This window comes from Ammospiza caudacuta, chromosome Z (genome assembly GCF_027887145.1).
Source record: "Ammospiza caudacuta isolate bAmmCau1 chromosome Z, bAmmCau1.pri, whole genome shotgun sequence".
NCBI lineage: Eukaryota > Metazoa > Chordata > Aves > Passeriformes > Passerellidae > Ammospiza > Ammospiza caudacuta.
Window position 1 is genome coordinate 3,581,475 of NC_080632.1, and position 15,200 is coordinate 3,596,674.

Consider the following 15,200-nt stretch of genomic DNA (forward strand, 5'->3'; position numbering starts at 1 on the left):
GTTTATTAAAAGTTTGGAGAAAAGCAGTGAGAAGTAAAACAATGAGAAGAGACCTGTAGTACTGTTTTAAATATTGGAATTTCACTGCTCAGTGGCACACCAACAAAAACAGATTTGAGTACAGGCTGTTCAGTACCTTTTTTGTGTTCCAAGTTGGCCTCATCTTTACCCCTGTCAGTGATACAGCTGCAAAGAATCAATACAGTACTCAATTTTCTGTGCTTTCATTTACCTAATGTTGCCACAGTGCTAGCAGCAAAAGGCTTGACAGGTTGGCCATCATCTGTGAACACCATTTATTTAGAAGTTACGTGTTACACAGCTTTAAGGCTTTCCATAAATGCTTACATTTTCAACAGGAAGTTCCCTTCACAGGACAAAAAAAATCTTAAAGCAGAATAATGATCTAGTTGGAAAATTCATTAAAAAAAGATGATGTAATTATTCCAGCCATAAAGTAACATAGCAAATTTCAAATAATGCATCACAAAATATCCTCACACATGACTTGAGAGCAGAATTTCCAAGCCAGTCCACTGTTCAGAATTGTGTATGTGTGTTTATATATAATCCACATGCTGTATTAACTACAGGAATTCTGTGTCTGGCTATTCTATTCCATATATTGCATGACCTAAATAGTACTTTTCAGACATTCTGGCTGCTAGAAGATCATTGGTAGTTTGAAAATTAATAACTTAAATTGGAAATCTTGTAAGAACATTCCCACAAGTCTGCTAGGTAACCAGCGAGGAACATAAAATCTGAGAGCCCACAGTCCAGCTGCCCCCTCTTTCTCTGAGCTCTATTTTACTTCTAAATAATGACCTTGATCCTGGTGGGAGTGCACACAGAAAGGAAATGCTGTTTTACTTAGTATTTATAAGTACAGTTGAGTCAATCACAGAATGTTATACAAGCTTGAAAAAGGTACAGCACAGGGGAACAAATGCTTGGAAAAGGAACAGTTACAGAGTCATGGAACAGCTCGATAAATACTTGGAGCCAAACTTCCAATATTTGAATATTTGCAGGTTTTTTAGGTTTGGCTGTACTTCCAGCTGCAGCCCCATGCTTGGACACCTCAGCTGGCTCTGTGTGTGAGCGTGTATCACCTCAGAACTTGTGCTGAGCTGTGGCTCCAGCTTCACACAGTGTTGTTTGTTCTCTGCTGAGACACTTCTAATTACCTCTGCCCAGAGCCAGAGCCATCCAGGACAGAGTAACCAAGCTTTGTTTTACCCTGGTAATTTTTTTTGAGCCAAATGGGTGTTTGTCATTTGTCCTTCTAAGGCTCCTGGGTGGGTGCAATGACTTTCCCTGAGTGTGGGTCAGGCACTTGTGCACCTGATACTGACCACAGATGTGGTGATCATCATTTTTGTAGGTGTTGAAGTGCTACACTGCCAAATTTAAGAGTGTAGAAGTGCCATGCCGTGGGACGGAGTGGAGAGTCCCATAAACAGGTACAGCAGCAGCGATGCTAGTCTCTGGTCCAGGGCAAAAAATAAATTCTTGGTGCTCTGGAATGAGTGGCCAAAGCCTAATCAAACTAAACATGGGGAGAAGCAGAGGTTCATCAGTAAGTGCAGACTCAGAACTGTTGTGGAATGGAGAACTGAGCTTCGTGAGGTGCCCGCAGCAATTGAACCATCCACAAAGAGGTGCCTGTCCTCATTCTTGCTCGTAGCACAGCCCAAGGGGGACATTCTCCTTGTCCCACAGCTGCTGGGGGAGAGGCAGCTTGGTTCTTCATCCCTCACAGGCTTGGTGAATCACTGACACTGACAGTAGATCAGACTGTTTTCCTGTAACTAGGCATGACATTGTCCCCAGTTTCTCTGTGTCGCTTCTCTAAAAGCACTGGTGTGCCCTGAGAGCACTTGTTCTCTTGTGCAGAGCAGTTGCTCAGGACATCTGTAGCTTCCTTCAGCTACTTCCCATACTCCACATCTTTGAAAACCTTCCTCCAGAGTATTTCTTCCACACTTTCCAGTCTCCTGTCCCTCTGCAGTTTCCCTTGGTGCCATTTCCTTCCCTTGACTTGCTGCTCCATTCCCTCACAGGCACAACATAACTAGGGGGAAGCCTCCCCTTCTGTGACAGGGCAATGATTGAAGTCCCTTTGTTCATGGCAGAACTTGTGGGTGGCAACTGGACTTGTCTGAGATGGAGGGAAAGCATGTGATGCCACTAATTATTTTGCCAAGTAAACGAACAGAGATTTCTTGTGCAAAAGTCCTCGACTATTTTCAAGCATCATAATCTTTTCCCGATGTCAAGTGCAAGCAAGTTGTACTGGCTTCACCTAGATTCTTGGCAGGGGAAAAAAAACCTCTAAAATCTATGGAATATGTAGCTGTGCTCCAGAACTATGTGTTCCATGCGATACCAAAGGCAAGTGAAAACATTTATGTGCAGGCAGCACTGTTATACAGGAGCCAGCTTACAGCACTCAAAGGGCCGACAGAACGCATAAGGAATTGCCAGTTCTTATTTAGATTGGCGCTGGATATTCAATATTCACTGTAAAGCTTCTCATGCAACTTTCCTTTGTTGTTTTGGGGTCATACTTCAAGCAAGGAACTGTCTTGATTCCCTCAAACTCGTTTCAGTTTCTGAGTCCACTCAGGCTCGTGTCCAGGCCACAGTGCATGGTGGTTTTACTGGGGGACTGTCAAGCAGCATGAATTAAAGCTGTGTTCTGTTCTGGCCCATAAAGGTACCTGAAACAAAGAGTATTTCTGAGCTCCTGTAGAATTTTAGGAGTCAAAAGTAAAGGCTGATTATCTATATCCTGCTACAGTTCTCAGCTACACATTTTTAGAAGGACTGTCCAATTACATGCTTGTTCAAAGATCTCTAATACTATCCTGTAAGCAAACATGGGGAAAAGCCTTCAAGTTTAGAAGGACCAAAACCAGAAAAGTACAACAAAACCCCAAAGAAATGTACACAAAGCAGTCTCAGAGACATTCTCATAGTTCTTGGATAAGGAGGGGAGATTAATATTCCTGTAAAGGTAAGTATTGAGGTATGTCTTGTAAGACATTTCTTGCATCTTACTGGCCAAGGCTGTCAAATTGATTTATGTGATTAAATCAGCTGTAAGATTGGCAGTGTGTACATGGTGAATCTTAGACGTGTATGGTTGGCCTGTATAATTTTTCTGCTGTCTTTTTTTGGACTGGTTTTCAGGGTTGAAGAACCTTTCAGGTGTTCTGTGTTTTGTTTGTGTGACAAGTGGTGGTTTATGCAGCCCACCATTTCCAGGCCTCTCCCCAAGGATGGCACTTTAACTTCCAGAGTGTGTTTTTAATCACAAACCCCCTGAAGGTTCTTATAGTCTGGACAGTATCACTGCTTTCCTCACTGCCTAGTGTGTGTAAAATTTGCTAGATTGCTGTTCCCAGCTAGATTTTGGGGCCTCTTTGGTGTGCTAAACCAGCACTGGTGTCTGTTTATGTATAAACCTATTAAGATGGTCATGTCACGTAAATGCTTGTCTGAACAATCTGCTAAAATTGCACTTCTGTTCATGATTTTGTAAATACAGCTGGAGACCATGCTCCTCCTTCCAGAAGCTGGTATAATATCCCATATTATAATATAATATGTATATCTCAATATATATTTATATTATTTTGGGATATTATGGGTAGTATGGGATATATGTTGGGATATATATATATATATATATATATATATATATATATATATATATATATATATCCTAATACACTATCCCATATTACCAGCCCTGTGCTGCTGATGGGTTATCCTACCTGAGGAACCATTCTGGAACTCAGAGATGTCTGTGGTACTTCCCAAAGGGAAGAATCAGCCACCCCATGCTGATCCAGGCTGTTCTGTGTTTCTTACTGGGACATTTGTTGATGGATTTACAGAGCTGCTTTGGGGTGTGGGCCTTTGCTGGGTCCTTTGGAATGCCTTTGAATGTGGTGACAAAACCCTAGTTTAGGTGGTTTGAAAGTGCTTTGGGGAAAGCTCCAGGAGGCAGCCACGCTGAGAATCGGCCTTGGTCTCATCAGGATTTTTAAGGCAGTGCAGATGTAGCCAGTGTGGCCTTTTTATTGACCAAAAATAAGGGATAATATGCATACATTTAATTTTCAGCCTAAGGAAATGATTATTTCTCCCCTTGTCCTTTATCTCTAGATACTCACGTGCGCAGCACATGCTATGGGGGCATCAGGAAAGGGCTGTGTGTCCGTCCCTTCCCTGGGGCTGTGACAAAGTCTGAATGCTGCTGTGCCAACCCTGACTATGGCTTTGGAGAGCCGTGCCATCCCTGCCCTGCTAAAAACTCAGGTACAAGTTTTGTGTTTCCTTGAGTGCTGCAGTGAGCATACAGACTTTAAACAAAATTGTTGAAATCGCATTGTTGGTTTTTATTTCATGCCCGAAAGAAAAGTGAACAGGGTGAATTTGGGTTCCTGAATTAAATGTTTGCTCTAAGTAATAACTGTTGCAAGAGAATAAGCAGAATTCTTCAATGAATCTGTAAATTTCCTGCTCCAGTCAATCCAGCTTAAAAGAGCAGCCCATATTATTTCTAGAAATATGTATTTCATTTTAAAAGAATCAATTCTTTAAGTAAACCTGGGAATTGATTAAAAACAAAATCTCTTGACTACAGAGCTGAGGTGGTGCATCTTGACAGAATTTCCATTTAGTATTAATAGTATAGCAGAAAACTATTAAGAAAAAAACAAGTAAAACTGACAGTGTGGTTAAAAGCAGTAACTTGAGAGGACAGTCGTGTCAAGATTGTAAAGAAATCACCTAAGTTTCTAACTCTGGTCATCTAAATATGGTTTTGTATGTATATATATATATAACCAAACATAAATATATATATATATATATATATATATATATATATATATATATATATATATATATATAAAGCCAAACTCCAAACTTACATTTTATTTATATATAAAATACAAAACCAAGCTTAGATGACCAGAGTTAAATAAATATAGATATTTATTTATTTACATATATATATATATATGAAAGTTCAGGATGAAGCACTTCCTTACATAGATTTAACTAACTTATCTATAAATGGTTATTTCATGTGAACGTTGGCATTTCATTAGTTACATGGTAGAAAAATTACTTTGGGAAAAAAAAAGTCATGTGGGTTTAGTTTAGAATGAAAGAAGGTGAAATACTGGAAATAACATTTTCTTTTCCCCAACATCTCCACCTCAACTGAGCAGCTGAGTTCCATGGCCTGTGTAGCAGTGGAATAGGTATTACTGTTGATGGAAGAGGTATGTTTTATATTTTTTTAACATATACGATTGTCCTGGTTTAGTCCTTAGATTGTCCTTAGTTTAGGGCAAATTTTGGGAGGAAATTTCTGAAGTATTTGTTTCTAGAAGGCAGATTTAAGTGGCCCTTTCCCCAGGAAGTTCAGGAGGTAAATTTCTTTCAAGAAAAGTGGGCAAAATTTTTTATTTAACAACATTTTGTGGTTAACATTAAGATGTTGTTACATTGAAATTTTAACAACTGATTAACGATTTAATAATTCAGCATCATAAAGTCACCCCAGGACAATGATTCAAAGTTTTTAAAAAAAATCCTCAGAATTATTTTTTTGATAACATACTAGAGTGGAGTTTTAACTTCAAGATGATTATGTTAATTTTAGTATTTTAATTCTCGGACTACAATATTTAAATGTTGTCTGGAGAAAAGGGTGGAATTAATTCTCTAGAACAGTGGATTTTGCCTGACCCTCTCAAGAAAAAAAAGTAATCTGTTTCAGAGTTCTGACCTACAATTTTTTTTTTTTGAGATCAGAAATTTTTTCAGATGAGACATCAAACAGTTCTCTCTCATCTGACAGGAGTCACTTGCATTTGCAGTTGATTTTCAGTCAGCTGGGATAGTAATAGAGCAGTTTTTCACTCCAGATTCAGTGTTCACTCATGGACCGTTTCCATGGACAGACTGTATCTCTGTAGAGGTAAAAGTTGGAAGGGAGCTTAACTGAAAAAAACATACCCTTATGAAAAAAAGTCCTGAAACTGACCACTGAACTGTAAAGCTCCACGTCCTTTTCCTAGTACCACAGAGACAGGAATTTTCAGAAACAATGGCTGAGCCAGGTCTGAAGTAGGGGCAAAGCATGCTGCAGCTGCCAGACAAGTAAAATGGGTTGAAGAAGGAATAGGAGGATATAGGAACATAAAATTTATTGCTAGGTATTTGTCTGGTGTGTTAATAATTATCCTTGTCAGCATTAAAGCTCCTATTCTATACAGCAGAAACAGAAAAAGAGCTCCCATCATTACATTTAGCAATAGCCTAAAGAAATTTTAAAAATAGCACTTAAATAAAAGAAATTCTGGTTTTGTTCAGTACTGTAAGTATCTGCGTATTTTTTTCTTAACATGCTGTAAGCATGTATGAGTGATGTGAAATCCATGGAATTTATGAATTCTCTCAGTTCACTTTTCGCTGAATTATATAGGGTCCATTGAAGAATCTCTAAATCTCAGAGCAGTAATGTCAGCATTCATTAATACTTAAAACAAGCAGCATCCTACCATAAGAATTTGCATGCAGCCTGGTGGAGGGGTTCACGCGTCCTTTTGGACACATGGAAAATGCAATTTCTCACTCAAACATTGGAACAACTGCGCTGTCTACCAAGTGCATGACAAAGATCATTCTTGTCTCAGCTGTAGTTCTCTTTTGTTCAGGTTTCCAGAGCAAACACAGGGTTTTCTGTGCCTCTTGTACAGCAGCATTGCAGCCAATTTTCATGCTTCTGCTCCTGTCACTGCCTACACACTCCTTGTGTGGCTCGTCCTCAAGATCCAGACATGTCTAGTGAGCTACAGAATCCATTTTGCTCTAAAGAAAATACAAATTTGAAGTGGCATGCCAAATCGTATTTTCTTACAAAGTTTTTTGGGCGTCTCGTAGCATTGAGTTTTATCCGGGGTAGCATGGTTTTTTCCAAATGCATATGTGATTAAATGTATTAAATCAGTACCTAAACTGCACTGTGATTAAAGAGGAAATGTTCTTTACAAAAAGTTGGGCCCTACAAGTATAAAACAAGCCTTTCTTGAAGTCACAGCTATGCCAGCACCCTTTCTTTCCAGGGTTTGGGAAAGGGGCTATTTAAAGTAATGGGCTTACCATATGAGAAGAAGGAAAATATTGAAAAACTCTCTTTTCCTCAGAGGCAAGAAGCATTAAAATTAGTCTGTTCCTCTTCTTGCAGTTCATATGAATATTTTGGACTTTTCCAACTACAGCAGAAATTTTATATGGAACTGTAAATTCAGGGTATATAACTCATCCATCATCCTGTCCTGTCTGTCTGAGAAAAAAAGTTAAATTTCCAGCAAGTACTTACAGGACTCAATTTGCTGTAGTTTTGACCTATGTTTTACTTATGTATTAGGAAAATTTATGTGTCAACTAGTAATTTATAACTTCTTACCTAGATCCCTAAACTAGAGGCACTGGGTCCACAGACTGGGTATTTTGCATCAAGCTTTTTGTTACAAGCATGTAGTTCCCTGTCAGTTTAGGTTGGAAAGGATATCTGGAGATGATCCAACTTAACCTTCTGCTCAGAGCAAGGGTATATTCAAAGTTAAACCATTTCTCAAAGCCTTGCCTGGGGGAATTTGGAAAATCTCCAAGGACAGAGTTCCTACAGCCTCTTTGGGCAGCTTCCTCCACTGCTTAGCCACACTCAAGGTGAAGAATTGTTTTCCTGGTGTTTAATTTAAATTTCCACTGTTGCATCTTGCAAGTGTGCACCTCAAAGAGGTGGCTCCATCTTGTTTGTAATCATCTGTTAAAATCAGGCTAACACTGTTAGGGGTCCGTCTGATATTCCCTCTTTTCAGCTGACCAAATCCAGTCCCTTCAGCCTCTTCTTGCACCTCAGGCACTGATGCTGCTGAGGGAATTTAGCCACACTGACATGAGCTGAGTGTAGTCCAGGAGACACTTGGAGCACTCTGAGGGGAAATTTTCTTAATCCAGGTGATACTTTAAACAGAGCAGAGGCACTACTGCACCTGTGATTATCAGCACAGATGAAATGATGAGTAATGAATTAATTAGTGATGTCCATACTGGTGGCAGCCTGAACTGCACTGGTCATGCCCTGTTGGAACTCATGCTGAGTTGAGGGGTGTGGGCCAGGTGGAGAGTAAAGAGAGCACCCTGAATTTCATGAGCTTCCAGTTGCTTAAGGCATCCCAAGTGAATGGGATTCCCTGGAAACTGCCCTCAGGTTTGTAGGAGCAGAACAGAGCTTTGAGGATGTTTTCATGAGATCGCAAGAGCTCTCAGTTCATGCATAAGAAATCAGGCAAAGAAGGGAAAGACCAGCGTGGCTGCGTAAGGATCAAACTGGAGTGTGAGAAGGAAATGCAGTGTCAGGGGAGCCAGGGAGGAATGCTGTGAGGAGGAATGCTGTGAGGAGCAGAGGAAAGCTGCCCAGGTGTTTAGGCATGGGACTGGGAAAGCTGGAGCACTCTGGGGCTGAGTTTAGCAAAGAGTACCAAGAGTACGACAGGCGTCTGCAGGTGCATGGGAGGCTTGAGGAGTGGGCCCATGTAAAGTGGCCCAAAACTGGAGGCAGTGTTCCAGGTTTGGCCCTCTAGTATCAAATAAAGGAGAATAATCACCTCTTTCAGCCTTTGGGCTGCACCTGTGCTGTGCCTTGGCTCTGACTGGGAGCCCCAGCAGGCAGGCAGTCAGGTGTTGCCCACACCTCTCACAGGAGCAGGTTTGTGGTACCTGGCAGTGCCTGACTGTCCTGTGTTGCTGTGCTGATGCAGATATTAACGAGTGTGCTTTGGATCCTGATATTTGCTCCAATGGGATTTGTGAAAACCTGCGTGGCAGCTATCGCTGTAACTGCAACAGTGGCTACCAGCCTGATCCTGCTGGAACCAATTGTGTGGGTAAGTTTTGGTTGGTTTTTTTTATTGTGCATTAATTATTTATCATTTCGTTGATGCTGGTTTGACCTGACAGGATGTAGGTTGCAAGGCATCTGCTTCTTCAAGCTACAATAAAAATGCAAAAAACTTGGAATTATGCTTTTCTCAATCTCTGCATAATTTTTATTCTTACTGTATATTTTGTATACTGTATATTTTACTGTGTTGCTGTTTGGGAGGTAACATTGCAGGTTTCACTCTCCATCTAACTAATTTTGCTATTCATGACCATACATGAAATCCAGTGGGTTTTTGTTTTTTTCTTTTGGAAATTCTTACATCCAGAAAAAGTGTGTTACGCCACAAGTGCGCTGTACGATCATGTTGCTTATAGCCTTGTAATTTTAAGCAGAAAGGCAAAATTTGTTTAAACTAAAAGCTAATAGAAATCTCTCAGGAACCATCAGATGTCCAAAGTATTGTCCTTAAGTACTGTGTTTATTTTGGTAAATTATTGCTTTCTGCACTTAAAGATTTACTGACCTGTCTGCTGGCAAAACTCCAGTTTTGCTGGGGAAAACCTGGTCTATAGCTGCAGTATAGTTTTCATATCAAACATTCCTTCCTGGTGATGCAAAGGAAACACAAAGTAAAGAAAGTGTCTCCTTTCATCTGCTTGAATAAAGGAACTTTACATCTAGTCACTTCCTAAAGCCCTAAATATGACCTTCTGGCAGGAAAAGCACTGGTGTTTTTATTTTTAAAATTCTTCATGTATTCATTCTCCAAGTGGATTTTATTGGAAGGGGTTTTATTTAGCTAGTTACTCTTGGGATTAGGTAAGTGCTAGTATAATCTATGTATTTACTTAACTTAAAGATAAAGCTGACTGAATGTGAGGATGTGTTTATTCTTGGATAGAATTTTTCCATAAAAGAATTTAAGTATGAACACTCAGATAAAAAGTTGAAAGGTTATAATTAATGGCACAATTTATGAGATGCCAGGAAATAAAAATGGTCATCAGTCAGAATGCAGACAGAATTTTTGTCAGGTCTGAGTGGGTTTAAAGCATGAGCTGCATTGTTCAGTGTTTTTACAGAGCTTATCCCAACAGATTACAGTCCAAATCTGAAGTTATTATGTGAGATTCTAATGAAATCTGAAGTTATTCTGTGAGATTCTAATGAAATAATGCATTCATCACACTGCACAGTTTGGGCTAAAGCATTGTATGACAACAAGCTCAGAAACGCTCTTGAAAATGTCAGTTTACAAATTTGTCCTCCTTTCCTTGGTTGAAATCAGATGAAGTTAGATTAAGGACAGGTTAGGAAAGAAGAGATTTTTTTTTTAATTTATGGCTGCCAGACTTAAATCTTGGATTCAATATCTGGGGAAATTTAGGCTTTTTTGTCTGAATCCTACAGGAATAAGCACACCTTGGAAAATCTGAAGACGTTGGGGAAACCAAAATTCACCAGATTGTAGTTATATTGCATTCTCACTTTTCTTCTCTATTTTTACACTTAAAAACTCTCTAAAAATCTGTTTGATGGAAGACTTCACTTGCAGTATGAGGTTTGGGAAATCAAGCAGTCAATAAAGAGGAGACAACCTGAAGCAGGATAAAATGTCATGTTTATCCTGACTTATCAATATTCTTTATATAAACATAGGTTATTTTGACATGTGATGGCCATTAAAGCAGTAGGCTTAAAATTATATTTTTTTCTTCTTTCATAGAACAAGTAGTAGGGCAGTGAGGAAGACACATTACATTTTATTAGAATTATTTTCAGTTGGTTTAAAGGGAGTTCAGGGAATTATGTTACTATACCTAGTCAATGTACTTGATATCCTGGTCTTAATCCTGTTTGTTTTTAAATTCAGTGTTCCTCTGGAGGGGAGGTGTATGTGTACTCTTGAGATGGCTGCCATGCATGAACCGTACAGGACAGATTCTAATCCACTTCATTGATAACAAAAACAATTTTAGCCTATAAAAGAGAGTTAGAAGAGAGTGACAGTGTTTGCAGGGGTCTTAGGATGGGGGAAGAGATGAGGATCTCACTCCATGTTTCAGAAGGGTCGATTTATTATTTTATGATATGTATTACATTAAAGCTATACTAAAAGAATAGAAGAAAGGATTTCATCAGAAGGCTGGCTGAGAATAGAATAGCAAATAATGAATAACAAAGGCTCTGTCTTGGACAGAGAGTCCAAGCCAGCTGACTGTGATTGGCCATTAATTAGAAACAACCACATGAGCCCAATCACAGATGCACCTGTTGCATTCCACAGCAGCAGATAACCATTGTTTGCATTTTGTTCCTGAGGTCTCTCAGCTTCTCAGGAGGAAAAATCCTAAGGAAAGGATTTTTCATAAAACATGTCTGTGGCAGAACAGTAATTAACACACTGCTGTTTCTGTGTTTAAATAAAAGAAATAATTAAAATACTGCTTTCAGAGCAAATAAACCTCCATTAGTTTATATGGTGTGGTCATAGAAATGACAAAGATCATTGTCATTTGACCAAGGTCAAGGTCATTGACCAAACTCAAATGAACAGGGTCATTGCAGGAAAACACAGTTATTCCTTTAAACCTAACCGTGAACTAATTTTTGTGTTTGCTAGTGGAAAGAACAAAACAACTTTAAAGGCAGAGCAGAAATCTTTGCAGCAGAAGCCTGAAAGTGAGTGAGAGCTTTGCAGGTCAGAGCTGTCACTCTCGGTGATGGTGTGTGTGTGTGTCCCTGCAGACATTGACGAGTGCTCTGTGAACGGGCTGCTGTGCGACAACGGGCTCTGCCGCAACACCCCGGGCAGCTACAGCTGCTCCTGCCCCCGGGGCTACCTGTTCAGCGCCGAGACAGACACCTGTGAAGGTGAGCAGCCTGCACCTCCTGCCACGCCTGTCGTGCATTCTGCCACGCCGCAGCGAAACCGGCGCCGGAGCGGTGGCAGATACCAGAGGAAAAGAGAGAGCTGTGATGTTGCATAAATTTTCACATTTCCTCTTTTTATTTCCCTGCTTTTTAGTGTGTTTGGTGTTGCTGTTGAATTTCTTTCAAAGTAATAATTTAATTTGATGCGATAATGTTTTCCTTTGCTTAGCTACAACATTTTTAACCTACAATACGTGGTTGCCTGTGATCACATAGCAGGAGCACCACATCTGCCATTTGGGGAAGTGCATCTGTCTTGATCACAGAGTCTTCTTTTTCTTTTCTCCCTTCTTCTCTCCCTTCAGTCTGGGGTGATAGTTAATTCTAGATCAATCCTATTATCTGTGATGCATTCCAGGACCTGGGTATTACTGCCCAGTAGTACTAAAACTGTCCTTCATTTTTTCAGTACAATCAAAATTGCTTTCTTCATAAATAGAAACATTTATAAATACTGATATTTATATATAGTAATATTTAAAAATAATCTTTCTAAATAGTAATATTGCTATTAGTGTTAGTTAGTACTTTAATGTTAGTTAATACATTACTACAGATGTTAAAGCAGCAAAAATGTCGTATAGCAGAAACTAATGAGCAATTTTAGTTACTAAATTTACTGTACCAAAAAAAGTAAAATTGGAAGTGTTAGCTTATGTGCTAACTCTTAATTAGGATTAGAAGTTGAACAATTTTTCTGGTCTTCTCCTTTTTGTTTAGTTCCACAGTAAATCTCAGTATTTGTAATCATTAGGAAGTTTTTATAGTAAATGGTTTTGCATTTCTTTGAGTGATGGGGAAGCTGTAATTCTTTGCTGCAAAACACTTGTTATGTGAACCAGTGTAATCCTCCAGATTTTTCTGAAATGGTGGAAGATTTTACTGTCCTCAGCTCATTATTATTGATGAGGTAGAAGTTACTGCCATACAGCTAAGGAAACACATAGAAAGGAAAGTGGCAAGGTTTTAAATTCTGGCAGTATAAAATCATTCACATGTTCCATACAAAACGTCCTCACCCCTTCTATGCAAAAGAAATTGCATTCCTTTATATTTTAATACATGTGGGTTTCAGAGGACACCTTTAGAAGTCAGTTCTTGCTCCTTTTGCATGTTACAGATTGGTGCCACTTGTTCAGAGTGGGGCTTTTCTTGTGCCAGCCCTTGTGGATTTACAAGACTTTCTGTGCCAAGCTGTCTCAGTGCCTACCTGCCCACAGTGCTCAGGAATTTATTCTGCAGGGTTTCTCTCTGTGATTTGTGTCTGTGCACTGCAAGATTTCTGTCTGAAAACAGTGTACTGTGTGCCCTTAATGCACATGTTTCTTGAGGAATCTTCCAGACAGAGAAACTGGTGTGGTGTGGTGAGGGGAGGTGCTCACTACCAAGAACTTCAGAGCATAATAAAACACTGATCTGAAGCTGGGTGGGTGAGCAGCCAGAATGCAGACAGCCCAGCCAGTCCAGTCCTGTTGAAATAAAACGTATCTGCATTTTCAAACAGTAAACTTGGATTTATTTCTTAATGGTAATGGTACTATTATTGCTAATACATCTTGAGTCTTGTCCTTGGATTGATGTCTAAATTTAGCCAATGAGGTAAAAAAGCTGGTCAGGAAGGGTTTTGTGTAAAAGTGTCTGTGAAAATATTTGGTGTTGCGTTTTTACTCACGTTGGCTAGGCAGTGGTAATGCTGGGTTGGCAGCAGAGAAGGAAATTACTCTCTGCCCAAATCCTCTTTCTCATAATTCGTTTTGGAGTTGTAAGTTCACTGGTTGTAAAAACCTGCTGTAGTCAGGAGCTCTGCGTTGAGCACTGAAAATGCTCTGATGCTTATTAGTCACCAAGAAATTGTTAATATGAATCTCATCAGCAACTCGGAAGAAACAACAAAACTCTTGTTTTCTTTGTAGTTCAATTGAAATGTTATCAGTTTGTTGCACGGAGTAGGAGATTTGTTTGAGGCACCAGAGTCTGTGAAAGTTGAGATTTTTATGACAAGCTCCATGGTTTAGTTTGTGTTTCCAGTGACATAACTAGTTAAATGTAAACCAGATGTGCTTTGAAGTTCATTTCCAGGAATGTACAGTGGACTGTTTCAACTTTTCTTTCTCTGACGTTTACAATGTACACTCACTTCACTTAAGAGAAAAAAAATTTAAAACACACCTCAATAAATATCTTCATACATAGCATGTACATACAAAATAGTGTACATAGCATTTCTTCATACAAAATAGTGTTAAAATCCATTTGGTTTGTTGCTTGCTCAAATTTAAAAAAAATTAAAAATTACCATTTAGTATTGTCATGAGAAGCTGTAGGGAAACAATTTTCGGAGTTTGTTTACATTGTGCATGGTATACTTTTTCACTTGATTCAGCAGTGCACTTAATATCATCTTTTAATTTTATTTTTCTTTCCTGGATAGCAATTTTGAGATGTAGTCAATGCACTATTCTCAGCCTATTGCTATCGAAATTTATTTGGCTTGGGGTTTTGTTTCTTTTTTTTTCTTCTTACTTAGCATAGTGCTAAAGTATATCAAATGCAGAAGGGCCTGGAGCATGGCCCATGAAGCCAAGAGAGCTGACTCTACTCTTCAAAAGGTGATGAAAGGTTTTGTCTCTCTATCTCCACTTACTCCCTTCTTTGGTTGTAGTTTCAGGGACATTGGCTTCCAGGTGTGGCCCTCAATTATTTTTGTCAGATTTTCGTTTAAACTCTGAAAATTTGAAACAAAAAGATGTCTTAGAAGAAAATTGGTTGTAATCCTGCCTTGCTTAATGCCAGGGAAAATCAAAGGTAGGCATGATGACCTCATATTACTCCCATAAATGTGAAGCAGTTCACCTTCCCTGTATCTTCTTGAAGCGATGATTTGGACAGTGACACCTGTCTGCTTTTCACTTTGTCTTGCACATTGGTTGTGTCTGTGCAAACCTCTGTGTGAGGGCAGCTGAAGCTCTTAAAGCAGTGTGACACCTCACATGAAAATCACCCATTTTCAGCTTTAAGTACCTTCACAGATGATGCCTGGTCCCTCGTGGAAATTTCTCTACAGTTACAACTTATTTAAAGAAGGGAGTAACACTTGTGATTGTTTGGATGGAGAATACATCACTTCTGTTTTGTTAGTTTGTCCTGTCTTTTCAATTTTTTCTCACTTTTTTTTAGAGCTAGGCAAACTTCTGAAAGCAAGATGGCAGAGGGAGAGGGAGCAAAAGTGTCCTTGTCCCAGACCATTTATATTCATAGGATTATTTGACATAAAATAGATACTTAG

At 39.3% G+C, this 15,200-nt stretch overlaps 1 protein-coding gene across 3 annotated transcripts in view; it reads left to right on the forward strand.

Annotated features, from left to right (window-relative positions):
• The window catches only part of FBN2 (fibrillin 2), a 123,210-nt gene that overhangs the window by 47,911 nt on the left and 60,099 nt on the right, over positions 1-15,200 (forward strand). For all 3 annotated transcript variants that reach the window (XM_058823252.1, XM_058823253.1, XM_058823254.1), the window contains 4 exons: positions 4,180-4,332; positions 5,253-5,306; positions 8,856-8,981; positions 11,729-11,854. In XM_058823252.1, the coding sequence (XP_058679235.1) occupies positions 4,180-4,332; positions 5,253-5,306; positions 8,856-8,981; positions 11,729-11,854 (459 nt within the window). The remainder of the gene's footprint in view (positions 1-4,179; positions 4,333-5,252; positions 5,307-8,855; positions 8,982-11,728; positions 11,855-15,200) is intronic.